The 13,996-nt window shown below is 42.7% G+C and overlaps 2 protein-coding genes across 4 annotated transcripts in view; one reads left to right on the top strand and one right to left on the bottom strand.

Moving 5' to 3' along the window:
- LOC129856540 (katanin-interacting protein) overlaps window positions 1-8,698 on the top strand; it is a 29,294-nt gene extending 20,596 nt beyond the window's left edge. For all 3 annotated transcript variants that reach the window (XM_055924380.1, XM_055924379.1, XM_055924381.1), the window contains exons 22-27: window positions 2,318-2,382; window positions 2,707-2,817; window positions 4,656-4,888; window positions 5,265-5,425; window positions 6,192-6,277; window positions 6,649-8,698. In XM_055924380.1, coding sequence (XP_055780355.1) covers window positions 2,318-2,382; window positions 2,707-2,817; window positions 4,656-4,888; window positions 5,265-5,425; window positions 6,192-6,277; window positions 6,649-6,707 — 715 coding nt within the window. In that variant the 3' untranslated portion in view covers window positions 6,708-8,698. The remainder of the gene's footprint in view (window positions 1-2,317; window positions 2,383-2,706; window positions 2,818-4,655; window positions 4,889-5,264; window positions 5,426-6,191; window positions 6,278-6,648) is intronic.
- An 82-nt stretch (window positions 8,699-8,780) lies between these two features.
- On the bottom strand, window positions 8,781-12,004 carry LOC129856602 (cytochrome c oxidase subunit 6B1). Its single transcript, XM_055924385.1, has 4 exons — window positions 11,748-12,004; window positions 10,174-10,287; window positions 9,692-9,792; window positions 8,781-9,018 (listed from the first exon to the last, which is right to left on the bottom strand). Exons 2-4 carry the CDS (start codon window positions 10,277-10,279, stop codon window positions 8,965-8,967), a joined length of 261 nt encoding a protein of 86 aa, XP_055780360.1. The 5' UTR covers window positions 10,280-10,287; window positions 11,748-12,004; the 3' UTR covers window positions 8,781-8,964.
- Between the last annotated feature and the right edge of the window lie 1,992 nt (window positions 12,005-13,996).

Below are 13,996 nucleotides of genomic sequence, written 5' to 3'. Positions count from 1 at the left end.
TTTTTCAGAGTTCCCAGTTGTCTTGAACTCACTGAAATCTGAGGTTTCCAGTTCTTTTGAACACAGAAGAAGCCATGCTGGATTGACAGCCTGGCCAATGTATTCAACCTTTTCTGGCCCATGGTGTTTCATGTGAATGTTTATCCTTTTAAGCTTGGAAAATTGACCCTTAAACCCAGACTTGGACCACACACCCTCTCCACTGAATTGCAGGCTAGTGATTGCTTTGCAACGCTTGCAGTTAGCCACTGATTCCTTTCAAACCACTCATTATTGAATTTGCATTTCCAACTTGTTGTGTAATGTTTATGTCCAATGGCCGATGAGCACCAATACGTTTAATCTATAATTTCTCTTCATATGACAAGGATTGAAAAGGATTTGCCAGTAGATTGTCGACTTGATTCATGATGATGACTGCTAGCTTGCTAGCTAAGATCTTGAAAGTATGATGTTGACATGATCAGTCCATTCAAAGCTACTGTAGATATAACGTGATTTGACATAATTTTATCTGTGGCCAATGACCTTGAGTCTTCTTGGGTGGGCACTTCTAATGTAAATCTATGGCAGCTTGAATTCTCGAACTCTCCGCACCTGAGTGACAGAACACTGAGCCAATCACGGCGCAACTAGAGAACATTACCAACCCCTATGCTCTGTATGTTCCGCTGGCTGCCCCTCCATCACAGAAAGCACTGAGCTAGGCTGAAACACCTGCATTTTGGAGTTGCCTTATTCAAGAAAGCAAAAAATACACCATGTTTGTATGCAGATTTATTAACTCAATGATTTTTAAATATATATTTTTTTACATTGTTTGCAAACTGATATGTGACACGTATTAAAATAACATGAAAAACAGACAACAAAAATAAATTCCATTATTATTAGTTTTTTTGTAGCTAAACAGGTGGGGCTCAATACAGGTGGGCCTGTCCTGAATGACGGTTCGCTACTGCACTGGTGTAGCCTGCAAACCTCATTTTGTACACAAAACCGTTCTGGGGGGTGTCAATTTTATAAATTGTTCAGCAGTCTTATTGCTTGGGGGTAGAAGCTGTTGAGGAGGCTTTTGGTCCTAGACTTGGCGCTTCGGTACCGCTTCCCGTGCGGTAGCAGAGAAAACAGTCTATAACTTGGGTGACTGGAGTCTCTAACAATTTTATGGGCTTTCCTCTGACACCGCCTATTATATAGGTCCTGGATGGCAGGAAGCTTGGCCCCAGTGATGTACTGGGCCGTTCGCACTACCCTCTGTAGCGCCTTATGGTCAGATGCCGAGCAGTTGCCATACCAGGAGGTTATGCAACCGGTCAGGATGCTCTCGATGGTACAGCTGTAGAACCTTTTGAGGATCTGGTGACCCATGACAAATCTTTTCAGTCTCCTGAGAGGGATAAGGTTTTGTCGTGCCCTCTTCATGACTGTCTTGGTATGTTTGGACCATGATAGTTCGTTGGTGATGTGGACACCAAGGAACTTGAAACTCTCGACCCAGCTATTTGCATGTTTTATACACAACACATTATCGACATGTTCGTACAAACTTTGTTGTCAGTATTGCAGACATGAGCACGACACAGACAGGCAGTCTAGTGATTTCATGTTCTTCTTAGGCACTGAGTTACATGCAGCTATTTACTCTCACCACGATATCAACATATGGCGTAACTATGGCACCGGATGACACAAAACGAACCTGCCCAGACTTGTCAAGACTCTTTCTACCCTGTCCGGATACACGCTCGGCTGCCTAGAATGTTCAGAGTTGGAACATAGCAAGACACAGACACGCAGTCTAATTAGCGATCGAATGTTCATTTTTCATCAGCGTTGGCTACGCAGGAGGCGGACAGGTGTTCCTTTTTCAGTAACTACGATATGGCAGCAACTATAAAGATTACACAAAATGTGTCCAACGTGTGGGGACTGAGTCCTACTTGTGCAACTGCGATATCTGTTACAAAAGACCGACAGAGAAGATTGTAACTTTCATAATATATATGTTCGTTCAAATCTCCTCAGGGTTTTTACCTCAGCTGTTCAGAAATATGAGGCAGAGATATAGGCTACATCATCATCACGAACCGTGATGGGAGGGGGGAGCAGCAGCTACGTTAGAAAAATGAATGTGTGCATGAAATAACACATGGGCAGAACGTGATCCAGATCCTTGCCCCTAAAAAAGATGTTTCCGGAGGGGCGGTTGGAACGTGGGCGAAAACTAGCCACGGCCTATTTCATATTCTCAACTACAGTACTGCTATACAATATGAGATATAATCTTAAGGTTTGTGTCTTGTGTGGTTTTCAGAGCTGGTTCCAAAAGGCAGGAGCACGCCAGCATGGACTATGAGGCCCCCATCATGCCTTGTGGATGTATCCTTCCTCCTGCTGCTCACAAGAAATAGTCCCACAGAATACAGTATGCCTTTACTAACATAACATGTCACCTTACATGGACATGCAGAAATAATGCGACCAGTGTATAGAATTGACCCCAACAATAAATAAATCACCTTATAGTGGATAAAATTGACAAATATATATTATTATTGTTTTGCTTTTTGTAAATGTCATTCCAATCAGTTTTGCCTGCTGGGATACTATGATCTGGACAATCACTAAATTACTTGATGACTGCCAAAGGCCTGAGTGTGTACATGGCTCCACGTCGCTCTTCCTTAACCCTTGACCCACCAGTCATCTTCCAGCTGCAGCTGCTGACCACCTGGGGTGACCCCTACTACATTGGTATGAACGGCCTGGAGTTCTATGACCAGAACGATGAGAAGATCCCCCTCAGTGACAACAGTATCCTACCTACAATGTAAACACCACACACACACACACATACTGAGAACCATCACTGCTGCAATCTGCACTTGGTGGTCGCTAGTCTCACTAGACCTGACTGGCTGAGCTTCACTATATACAAAAGTATGTGGACATCCCTTCAAATTAGTGGATTTGGCTATTTCAGCCACCCCTGTTTCTGACAGGTGTATAAAATCGAGCACACCGCCATGCAATCTCCATAGACAAACATTGGCAGTAGAATGGCCTTACTGAAGACCTCTGTGACTTTCAACGGGGCACCGTCATAGGATGACACCTTTCCAACAAGTCAGTTGTTGAATTTTTGCCTTGATGCTGTGAAGTGGAAACGTCTAGGAGTAACAACGGTTCAGCCGCGAAGTGGTAGGCCACACAAGCTCACAGTACGGGACCACCGAGTGCAGAAGCACTTAAAAATCGTCTGTCTTCGGTTGCAACACTCACTACCGAGTTCCAAACTGCCTCTGGAAGCAACGTCAGCACAATAACTGTTCGTTGGGAGCTTCATGAAATGGGTTTCCATGGCCGAGCAGCCGCACATAATCCTGAAATCATCATGCACAATGCCAAGCGTCCGCTGCAGTGGTGTAAAGCTCGCCGCCATTGAACTATGGAGCAGTGGAAACGCGTTCTCTGGAGTGATAAATCACGCTTCACCATCTGACAGTCCGACAGACAAATCTGTCTGGGTTTGGCGGATGCCAGGATAACGCTACCTGCCCCAATGGATAGTGCCAACTGTGAAGTTTGGTCGATAAGGAATAATGGTCTGGGGCTGCTTTTCATGGTTCGGGCTAGGCCCCTTAGTTCCAGTGAAGGGAAATCTTAATGATACAGCATACAATGACATTCTAGACAATTCTGTGCTTCCAACTTTGTGGCAACAATTTGGGGAAGGCCCTTTCCTGTTTCAGTATTACAATGCCCCTGTGGACAGAGAGAGGTCCATACAGAAATTATTTGTCGAGATCGGTGTGGAAGAACTTGACTGGCCTGTACAGAGCCAGTCAAATTTGACTGACCTCAACTCCAACGAACACCTTTGGGTTGAATTGGAACGCCGACTGCGAGCCAGGCCTAATCGCCCAACATCAGTGTCCGACCTCACTAACGCTCTTATGGCTGAATGGAAGCAAGTCCCCGCAGCAATGTTCCAACATCTAGTGGAAAGCCTTCCCAGAAGAGTGGAGGCTGTTATAGCGGCAAAGGGGGCACCAACTCCATATTAATGCCCATCATTTTGGAATAAGATGTTCGACGAACAGGTGTCCACATACTTTTGGTCATGTAGGGTAGCTAGCGTGATACCTCGAGTCTGGCCTGAGACTGGTCACCAACCCTGGTCCTGGAAATCCACAGGGTGTATAAGCTTTCGTTATAGCCCAGCATTAAAACACCTGATTAGTTGAATCCGGTTTGTTTAGTGCTAGGGTGGAACGAAAGCCTGCTCTCCCTGTACTGTCGTCACTATCTGGCCAACTTGCAAAGTCGAAAACCCTGCCTAGTTCTCCAATTTATCTTCTTAAATTCTGATTTTAGACCTAACCTTAACCACACTGATAACCTCACGCTTAACCCTAACCTTAAATGAACACCAAAAAGAGATTTTTTTTATTTTCATAAATGTCTACAATATATCCAATTTTGATTTTGCAGCTTGGCCATAAAGTAGGAACCCAAGCTGGGACCAAGTTTGGTGAAATCCCAAACAAAATATATACCCTGAAATAATTTAAGGGAGTCCTCTAGTGGAGGAAATATAAATGGCAGGAGTAAAGCCATAGTAGTCCATTCTTTAACAGTGCTTCTCCTAGATATTGCTGCGTTCCCAGACAGTGTGAATGTCCTGGACAGTGTGAACGGTGATGTGAGGACTCCAGATAAGCTGGTAGATGGCACTCATGATGGCAGACACATGTGGCTAGCACCGGTGCTCCCCGGACTGGTGAATCGCGTGTATCTCATATTTGACCAGCCAGTGACCGTGTCCATGATCAAACTGTGGAACTACTCCAAGACACCACAGAGGGGGGTAAAGGAGTTTGGGGTAAGTCAGTCTTCTGTTCTCTCTCCTACTTAGTACGGTAACACTGACCATGTTCATCAGAGAGATCCAGAATTTAGGACTTGGGACTCTTGGGAATTTAGGACTCATTTCTGACAACAATGGACTAATAAAGTACTATTATTAATCTTACTATTAACTTCCCTATATATTTTATGTAAACAATAATATGTTCTCTGTTTAACTTTCTGGGTGAAAATCAAAGCGAATAAATGAATGACTTACTGTTAGATAGGAACGTCTGTTCTTGAAAAGACACGAGAGTTCCTCCACTATGCTTCCCACAGTCTCCCGTGGGTAGCGTAATGGACGCCTGTAAGACTTCCTTGTGTCTTCCTTTGTGTCTTCCTTTGTGTAGCTGTTAGTCGATGACCTCTTGGTTTATAACGGCGTCTTGGACAGCGTGAGCCAGGCGGCGCGGGGCATCCTGCCCACCTGTGACCCGGTGTTGCCCTACCACACTATCCTCTTCACCGACAACGCCCGCATCACTCACCGTGAAAGGAACACTGTAATCAGGTAACCCAGCATGGGATTGGCTGCTGTAACCTGATATAAGCGAATTATTTGCTCTGCTGCCTGTCCATCAAAATTCACACAGGTGCAGATTGGTTTGGCTGCTTGGCCAACAATTTGCACACATGCTTATTGGTTCTTCTGTCCAGCTGCTGTCAACGTGTTCATAGTGGCAGAGTATGTGAAGTAATTTACCATATTCATATGTTGTTAACGAAGCATGTGATAAATTAGATTTTAAATGAGTTGTTTCAAATGGAAGGAGACTGTGTAGGATAGTGGAGGAGCTGTCATGTCTTTACAAGGACGGACATTCCTATTAGTTCTATCAGTGAATGATTGGCACTGAAGTCTTTTTCTTTGTTAAACGGAGATGTGCTCTCTCTACTCCAGCCCCCGCAGTAGTAGCAGACATCACGATCTGAAACAGTGAGTAACAGAGTCCCAGATTGGCCTTGTGTCAGTCAGCCCTCCCTCAGGTTGCGTTCATTTCCCCAAGTCACCCCAGTCATCCCAACCTCCAACCCACAGCTTCGCTTGTGATGCCAAGTCCTTCAAGTTCCAACAGACCTCCTGGTCCCTTGTCACTCCACCTCTCTGTAGCTTCTTTGTAGGACATAAGACTTGGAGCTTCAAGCTTGCTTGTCTGTCCGTCCTCCATTTTGTGTCCTCCGCGGCTCCTGTGCTCCAGCCTTTCATATACCTGGTCAGATGATGCACAGGCAGAAATTAAACTGGTTTCTTTTCCCCTCCTTGTTTTGTTTTGCAGCAACTATGTGGAGGACCAAGATGTGAAGATGACCAATGAGAATCAGATAGTCCATCACAACAAGAAGAAACAAACAGCTGATCCAGGTAGCCAATGCAATTCAGTCAGAATTTCTTTGTTCAGTAAATATACATTTTAAAATACCACGTGTAATACAATAAACAGAAGCAAATTAAACAAAAAGCTATAACTACCTTGTTACATTATCAATATTGTTAGAGGTGATATTTCTACACTATTATTGACCCAGATATTTTGGTGTCTTTTAAACATACAAAATACAACAAAACATCTGTGTGAATGTCCCCCCTGCCTGCTGAAATGCAAGGGGAGAAAATATATATTTTTTAAAGAACTTGGAATTTCTGATGTTTTATCTATTTTTGTGTGTGAACAAACCTTAACTTTTTTGGACACTATAATTAACCAAAACCATATTTGGTTTCCCATCTTGCAGCGCTTCGGCCTAAAACCTGCATGACAGACACTGGAAAGCTGGGGAAAAGGAGGTACTGACAGACAGACGGACTGACAGGCAGACGATCAGAAAGAGAGATGGTGGTTGGTGTCTCACTGGTTAATTGTAGGGAACAGTAATGAAGGGATGAGGGTTTACTGACTATCTGCACTATCCCACTCTGGGGACTTTTAACACAAAGCCTTGACCAGCCGAAAAGAAAACAACTCCCATTGTCTTCCATCAGTCATTGAACTATAGTGTTGCCTAGTGACAGCTCTTGTGTGTGGGGTGGGTCTACTTTTGAAGAGGCTTGTACAGAACACATTGGGTTTGTATCCATCCGCACACAGGGTTGGCCTTCCACTTTCTGGTTGGATTGGTTGTCTTGTCACTCCGATCTCTCTAGACTCCTACAGATGTATAGTACCTGTGTAATACTATATCAGATTAATAGTACCTTTGTAGTACTACATCAGATGTATAGTACTTGTGTAGTTCTAACGTTACATCCGATTAGTAGTCCCTGTGTAGTAGTACTACATCACATAATAACTGTGTAGTACTACATCATATGTATAGTACCCGTGTAGTACTACGTCAGTACTGCGTCACACACGTCCAACCTTTTTGTAGTAACTCCAGTTGTGATTGTCCTTTTCACAGTGTCAGAGTGAACCTATATTAGGCTGCTATGTCGGCCATCTTTGTGCCTGGTGATGTTACTACTCCTGTCTGTCGCTGCCCCTCTTGATGTTGTGCTGCGTTCACCTGCCGCTCGTGGTGCAGAGCTACTCAAAGATGAACTCCGTGGCAACAAGTACGCTCTTAATAGATGGGATCCAGATCCTACATTTTATGAATGAGTTGTGTTGATGAAAAGCCTAGTTTTAATAGCCCCTAGCCTAGTGGCATACCACATGACAATTGAGTAATGCACCTGCAATGTGCACCAACCCCATCTGAATGCTATGCAGTTAACCAGTTCATATTTTCTCTAGTCTAATATCTCAGTCGAATGATTTTTCTAGGTGTCTGTGGTGTCGGATGGAGGTTTAACCTTTGAAAGGTTTTATAACGCATGGTGGATAATATGACTGACTGTCTGTTGCATAAAGTAGGATCAGGCATCGGTACTGAGTGTTGGTCACGTTAAAGCAATAAGTCGGATACAGTTTTAAGCCATCCTAGGCCGCTGCATTTGCTTAACACAAAAACAGTACACTTGCTTAGATATACATTTTGCAATCCTGAATATATTAATATATAATATTTTTGATTAAGTAATATATCGGTGAAACTATAGACGTTCAACACTATGTATTACAAAGACATGTTTGCAAACTAAGTGACCTTTATTGAAGTTGTTTGATATGAAAACAGTTATTTGAGACACCCACTTGTAGCGATAGTTGTAGTTGTAGGCTAAAATATTTTTATTTACAAAAGTTTAGATATATTATCAAGATATACATTATTGTGTAAACAACATTTTGGCCTTTAGTTGGAAAAACACCTAAGAATATGTAACCAGAAATATTTAGTATGCAAACACTGAAAACATACCTCAAATAGGTAAAATGTGATCTTTACAAAGGGATGGATCTTTGCTGAAATCTTGTTTTATCTTGAATGTTTGATTATAATCTATAGTTGGCGTGGTATACCTTATACCCAGTAGTATTTTGTTGCATGGACAAGTTACCACAGTTGTGGCTTCGGTTACAAATTTAAAAAGGTAGACCCATGTATTTTTTAAAGAATTTGCTGCTTCATTGAGCCACAATATAGCCTATTTCTTACTAAATACTCTTGTATATGATAGAGGAGTTACATGTTGTTGTTTTTTTAAATGCAGTTTTATGTATTTGATTTTAAAATGTCAGTCTGTGGGTACAGGCTTCACACTGCACCTCAGTCATGCTTTGAGTGACGGTGTTATTACTGTTAAGTGTGACATTCCGTGTTGAAATATTTTTATTATTTTTTTAATCTTGTTCAAATAAGTGTATTTTATTTGAAGAAATAAAATGGAATCCTTTTAAAACAAGTGACAGAGTGAGTCTTGGTGTCATGATGTCATGTAATGCTACTTCTCTTCAATGCCCCCAGAAAATATATGGACTCTTCAGTTTGATAAATATCGCCCAAGACACTTTAATGCAGAATCTGCAACACAATTATTCTCTTTGATAAGGAATGACTACGGTTTTCAGTTATACTCTGCTCACATTCCAGAGGAGTAGTGGACGACCGACCTGGAGTCCTACTCATACAAACATATTGCCATGAAGTACACTTCTTTGGAGATGCCATTCAAATTTTCCCTGGGAAGGTCCCCTGCTCCCTCTGGTCGTCCCATTTCTGGACCTGGGGGACAAACGAGTAAAATAAACATGTACTTGACAGACCAGATCGGTTAAAACCCCTACATGTTGACGTAGTTGTAACAGACCAATTATCCTGCATGATTTTTATTAGATTTGGATTGGGTATAGTAATACAGTATCTCATTTTGCAAAGGTCAATGAACTCTGAGAGGAATCACATTTGAATATTAACTCTACTGACTAAAGAGTTTGCCTTTTTATGGCCACTATTTGCTTGACTTGATAAGGCCGGAGTCATGTATAGCTCAGAATAGGGCTAATTGAATAAGGCCAGAGCTTTTTTTCTCCAATAATGCTTACTGTCTGTTGTACCAGCAATAGTTGAAGACAGACCCCCCCCCTTCAAATGATGTCTATAACCCTTTGAACCCAGTAACCTCTTTAATAAAAAATAAAAAAGCCATGCTTGAAATTCAGTTAAGTGTAGCAAATCACACTATGTACTATAGTAGCCTGTTGTTTTGCTTTTTAAGTGAAGAGAAATGTGTAACAGGATGAGCAATGGACACATGACCTCAAATGACCTCAATGTACTTATAGACCAGTCAGTCAACCCACAGATTGTGTTATCAATACTGTAGGTCTACTTCAGAAATCCTTTCCAATTCACTTAAGGACTTTTAGCTAATGAAATAATATCTTAAAAGCATTACCCAGGAAATGGGGCACAGTGATTTGTAGACCCTCTTATACCAGTCACACGGGGCAGTGTCGACTCCTTTGGCGTCCAGGGATTTTTGGCAGCGATGATAATCTATAAATATAGCGACAACAATGGGGATGTTAGGGGAAAAATGTGCACGTCAATGAGTTCGGGGAAAGGGTTGTGGTCTTGTCAGTGGTCTTGTGTAAATATAAAAAATTGGATTACAGTCCTCTAAAAAGGTTACAGTCAGGGTCTTTAATTTGAACCCTTATTTTACCAGGTAAATTAATCAACTTTTTGACACACATTCTAAAATAGACGTTTTCCACAAGGACATGGTTCTGTCCACAAAATGAATTGGCACACACTAAACACATTCACAATTAAGAAAAGCACTGGATAAATAAAGGATTTATCTGTACTTGCCTACGTGACTGGTATGACTACAGGACCAGAGTCCTAGACTTTGACCTTGGAGTCCAGACTTACCCAGATAGTTGTAGAAGCAGTTCCTTGTCTGATTTTGATTGGGGAATCTGGCATCGAAGGGAGCAGTGCGGTAGTTCTGGAGCTTAGTCGCAATATCCTCTGCCATTTTTAGTTCTGTCGGGAAAACATGCTTGAATGAGGAGGATGCAAGAAAATGGAATAACCTCTGTCAAAAGCCTACAATGACGCTATCAATTGAAGGCAGGGCCGACCCCAGGCATAAGCGACATAAGCAGTTGCTTAGGGCTCCCGCCAGCTAGGGGGCCCCAACCAAAAAATATATAGAAATATATGTATGTACGTATGTATGTACGTACACACACACACTATATATTATACGTGTGTGTGTGTGTGTGTGTTTATTATACATTTTGGGCAACTCAGTCATGTTCTCACCTTACTGAGAGTAAGAATAATAGAATATAGCAGGCCCATTTTGATTTTGTTCATCATTCTCACTCAGATAGCATATTAACATTGCATAAGTCATGGCAAAATGTTTGGAATTGCAGGAAATTAGCTTTAAAACTGCAAAAAGTTCTCTCCACCCGATGGCAAAATAGGTAGGATTGCAGGAAGTTAGCTGTAAAACTAAAGAACAAAATGTCTCTGCCCCATGGCAAAATGAGTAGAATTGCATGAAATGTGTTATAACATTTTTACATGTTCTGTCCGCCCCATAGCAAAATGTGTAGAATTTCAGGAAATTCGCTGTAAAACTGCTAAATGTTTCTCTCTGGCCCATGGCAAAATTTGTAGAATTGAAATTCAGTAGAATTGCATGAAAATTGTTATACAATTGCAAAATGTTCTCTCCGCCCCATGGCAAAATGTGTAGAATTGCAGGAAATGTACTTTAAAACTTAAATGTTTCTCTTTATCGTCAAGAGGGGGGGCCACTAAAATGTTTTTTCACGAGGTGCCCCCCCAACCAAATGTCGCTTAGGGCCCCCAAAAGGCAAAGGCCAGCCCTGAGTGAAGGTGACTAAAAAGCTCCTTAGCAGGTATGATGAGGCTATGTTTAGGCTACACTACATACAAAATAGTCTAATTTCAATTGTCTACGACCTAAGTGTCGATTTTTAAGGAAAAGTACCAATAAGCATTTCTGCTGTGGTTACAGACCAAATGTTGCCACTGAGGATAGAAGTGGGGCGCCACAAGCCGAATACAATGGCCACTTTTCTACATTACAGAACTTAATTAGACGAATTGGTATTTAGGTACAATAATACAGAAATACAATAGACTAATAGGAACGCCAATACAATGTTCTTAATGTTCTTAAGCACAATCACCCATATCTAAGAAGTAGCCTTCTTAATCAATATTAATTAGTCCCAATTACGTTTTTTTGTCTGTTAATTGAGAGTGTTGTATACGATAAATAAGTCACTCGCAAGAAAATGAGGAAATAAAATAACTAGGCTAATGATCGACTTGTTTGCTCATGGTTTCATTTTCAGAACCTTCCCACCTTAAAACACTATATTCGTGTTGCATAAAATATGGTGTAGGCCTAATATAGGCAGATTTTTATTTAGGCTTATACTAAAAATTTAACAAATATTTACCTTTGTGGCAAGTGCTGCGTTGTTCAAAGTGACTATTGTACTAACGATGATGATACCCGAACACCACGCGTAGGTTGCCTTGGCTGATGACTGGAGTGCGCTCTTGCGCGCGCGCTGGTCTTGTGGATGTTGTAGCCGTGCAGTCCTATCAAAACGGTATGGCGGACGCAGGTCACATTGGAATGACTGAGATAGTTTAATCATGTGCAAGATCGATCACATACAACTAAGGATAAATCACTGGAAACCTTTAATTTGACCCAAAATATGGTAATTGCCATCATTTGTGTGATATTATAGGTGTATGGCAAAACATGATAGCCTACATTTTGCAGTTGAGGAAGTGGCAGTTTAACAGGAATTATGTCCGCCTGCTACTAGTAGATAATTGATATAGGCCTGGCCTAATGCCAAAATAGGTTAGATAAGACAGAAAAAAGTTCGAATCCAGGCTGCATCAAATCTGGCCGTGATTGGGAGTCCCATAGGGCGGCGCACAATTGGCCCAGCGTCGTCCGGGTTTGGCCGGGGTACGCCGTCATTGTAAATAAGAATTTGTTCTAAACTGACTTGCCTGGTTAAATAAAGGTTAAATAATAATAAATAGAATGCAACATAATGTCGAATGTAGGATTCGGTCTAAAACTCCGCGAGGAAAGATGTTACATTCTCCTCCTAAAAAAGGATCGGATATTTGTATCCAAATGCCTATACCCAAATGCAAGTCATGGGGAAACATCATGCCAACAGACACAACCGGGGTGAGACGTGAGCGCTCGTTCTCCCTCCCAGCACCATGCGTAAAGATTATTCTGCTCAGTGCGGAAACTATAGCCTACAGTTATAGGTATATCATTGGGCGCGTTTGAGTGGTTAGCCGACTGTAGACGGAATTTGATGAGTAAATTCGGGGGAGGTACATATGCAAGTCAGACAAGTGCTGTTCTTGCAGACATGGCATTCACCTTTGTTATTGTGGATTATTGTCAAAATTCCACTTCTCCTACATGAAGCTGAACATGATCAACAGGAAATTAGAGGAAATGCAAGTCATGAGGAAATAGGCCCACCCACGTGGCAAGCTCTTTCTAACTTGTTTTGTATTTTTGTGATGGTTTTCTCAATATACACTGCTCAAAAAAATAAAGGGAACACTTAAACAACACAATGTAACTCCAAGTCAATCACACTTCTATGAAATCAAACTGTCCACTTAGGAAGCAACACTGATTGACAATACATTTCACATGCTGTTGTGCAAATGGAATAGACAAAAGGTGGAAATTATAGGCAATTAGCAAGACACCCCCAAAAAAGTAGTGATTCTGCAGGTGGTGATCACAGACAACTTCTCAGTTCCTATGCTTCCTGGCTGATGTTTTGGTCACTTTTGAATGCTGGCGGTGCTCTCACTCTAGTGGTAGCATGAGACGGAGTCTACAACCCACACAAGTGGCTCAGGTAGTGCAGTTCATCCAGGATGGCACATCAATGCGAGCTGTGGCAAAAAGGTTTGCTGTGTCTGTCAGCGTAGTGTCCAGAGCATGGAGGCGCTACCAGGAGACAGGCCAGTACATCAGGAGACGTGGAGGAGGCCGTAGGAGGGCAACAACCCAGCAGCAGGACCGCTACCTCCGCCTTTGTGCAAGGAGGTGCACTGCCAGAGCCCTGCAAAATGACCTCCAGCAGGCCACAAATGTGCATGTGTCAGCATATGGTCTCACAAGGGGTCTGAGGATCTCATCTCGGTACCTAATGGCAGTCAGGCTACCTCTGGCGAGCACATGGAGGGCTGTGCGGCCCCACAAAGAAATGCCACCCCACACCATGACTGACCCACCGCCAAACCGGTCATGCTGGAAGATGTTGTAGGCAACAGAACGTTCTCCAGACTCTGTCACGTCTGTCACATGTGCTCAGTGTGAACCTGCTTTAATCTGTGAAGAGCACAGGGCGCCAGTGGCGAATTTGCCAATCTTGGTGTTCTCTGGCAAATGCCAAACGTCCTGCACGGTGCTGGGCTGTAAGCACAACCCCCACCTGTGGACATCGGGCCCTCATACCACCCTCATGGAGTCTGTTTCTGACCGTTTGAGCAGACACATGCACATTTGTGGCCTGCTGGAGGTCATTTTGCAGGGCTCTGGCAGTGCACCTCCTTGCACAAAGGCGGAGGTAGCGGTCCTGCTGCTGGGTTGTTGCCCTCCTACGGCCTCCTCCACGTCTCCTGATGTACTGGCCTGTCTCCT

The sequence above is a fragment of the Salvelinus fontinalis genome, chromosome 1, assembly GCF_029448725.1.
Source record: "Salvelinus fontinalis isolate EN_2023a chromosome 1, ASM2944872v1, whole genome shotgun sequence".
Classification (NCBI taxonomy): Eukaryota; Metazoa; Chordata; class Actinopteri; order Salmoniformes; family Salmonidae; genus Salvelinus; species Salvelinus fontinalis.
Note: the sequence above shows the minus strand (reverse complement) of the source record. Positions and strands in the feature narration are given on the sequence as shown.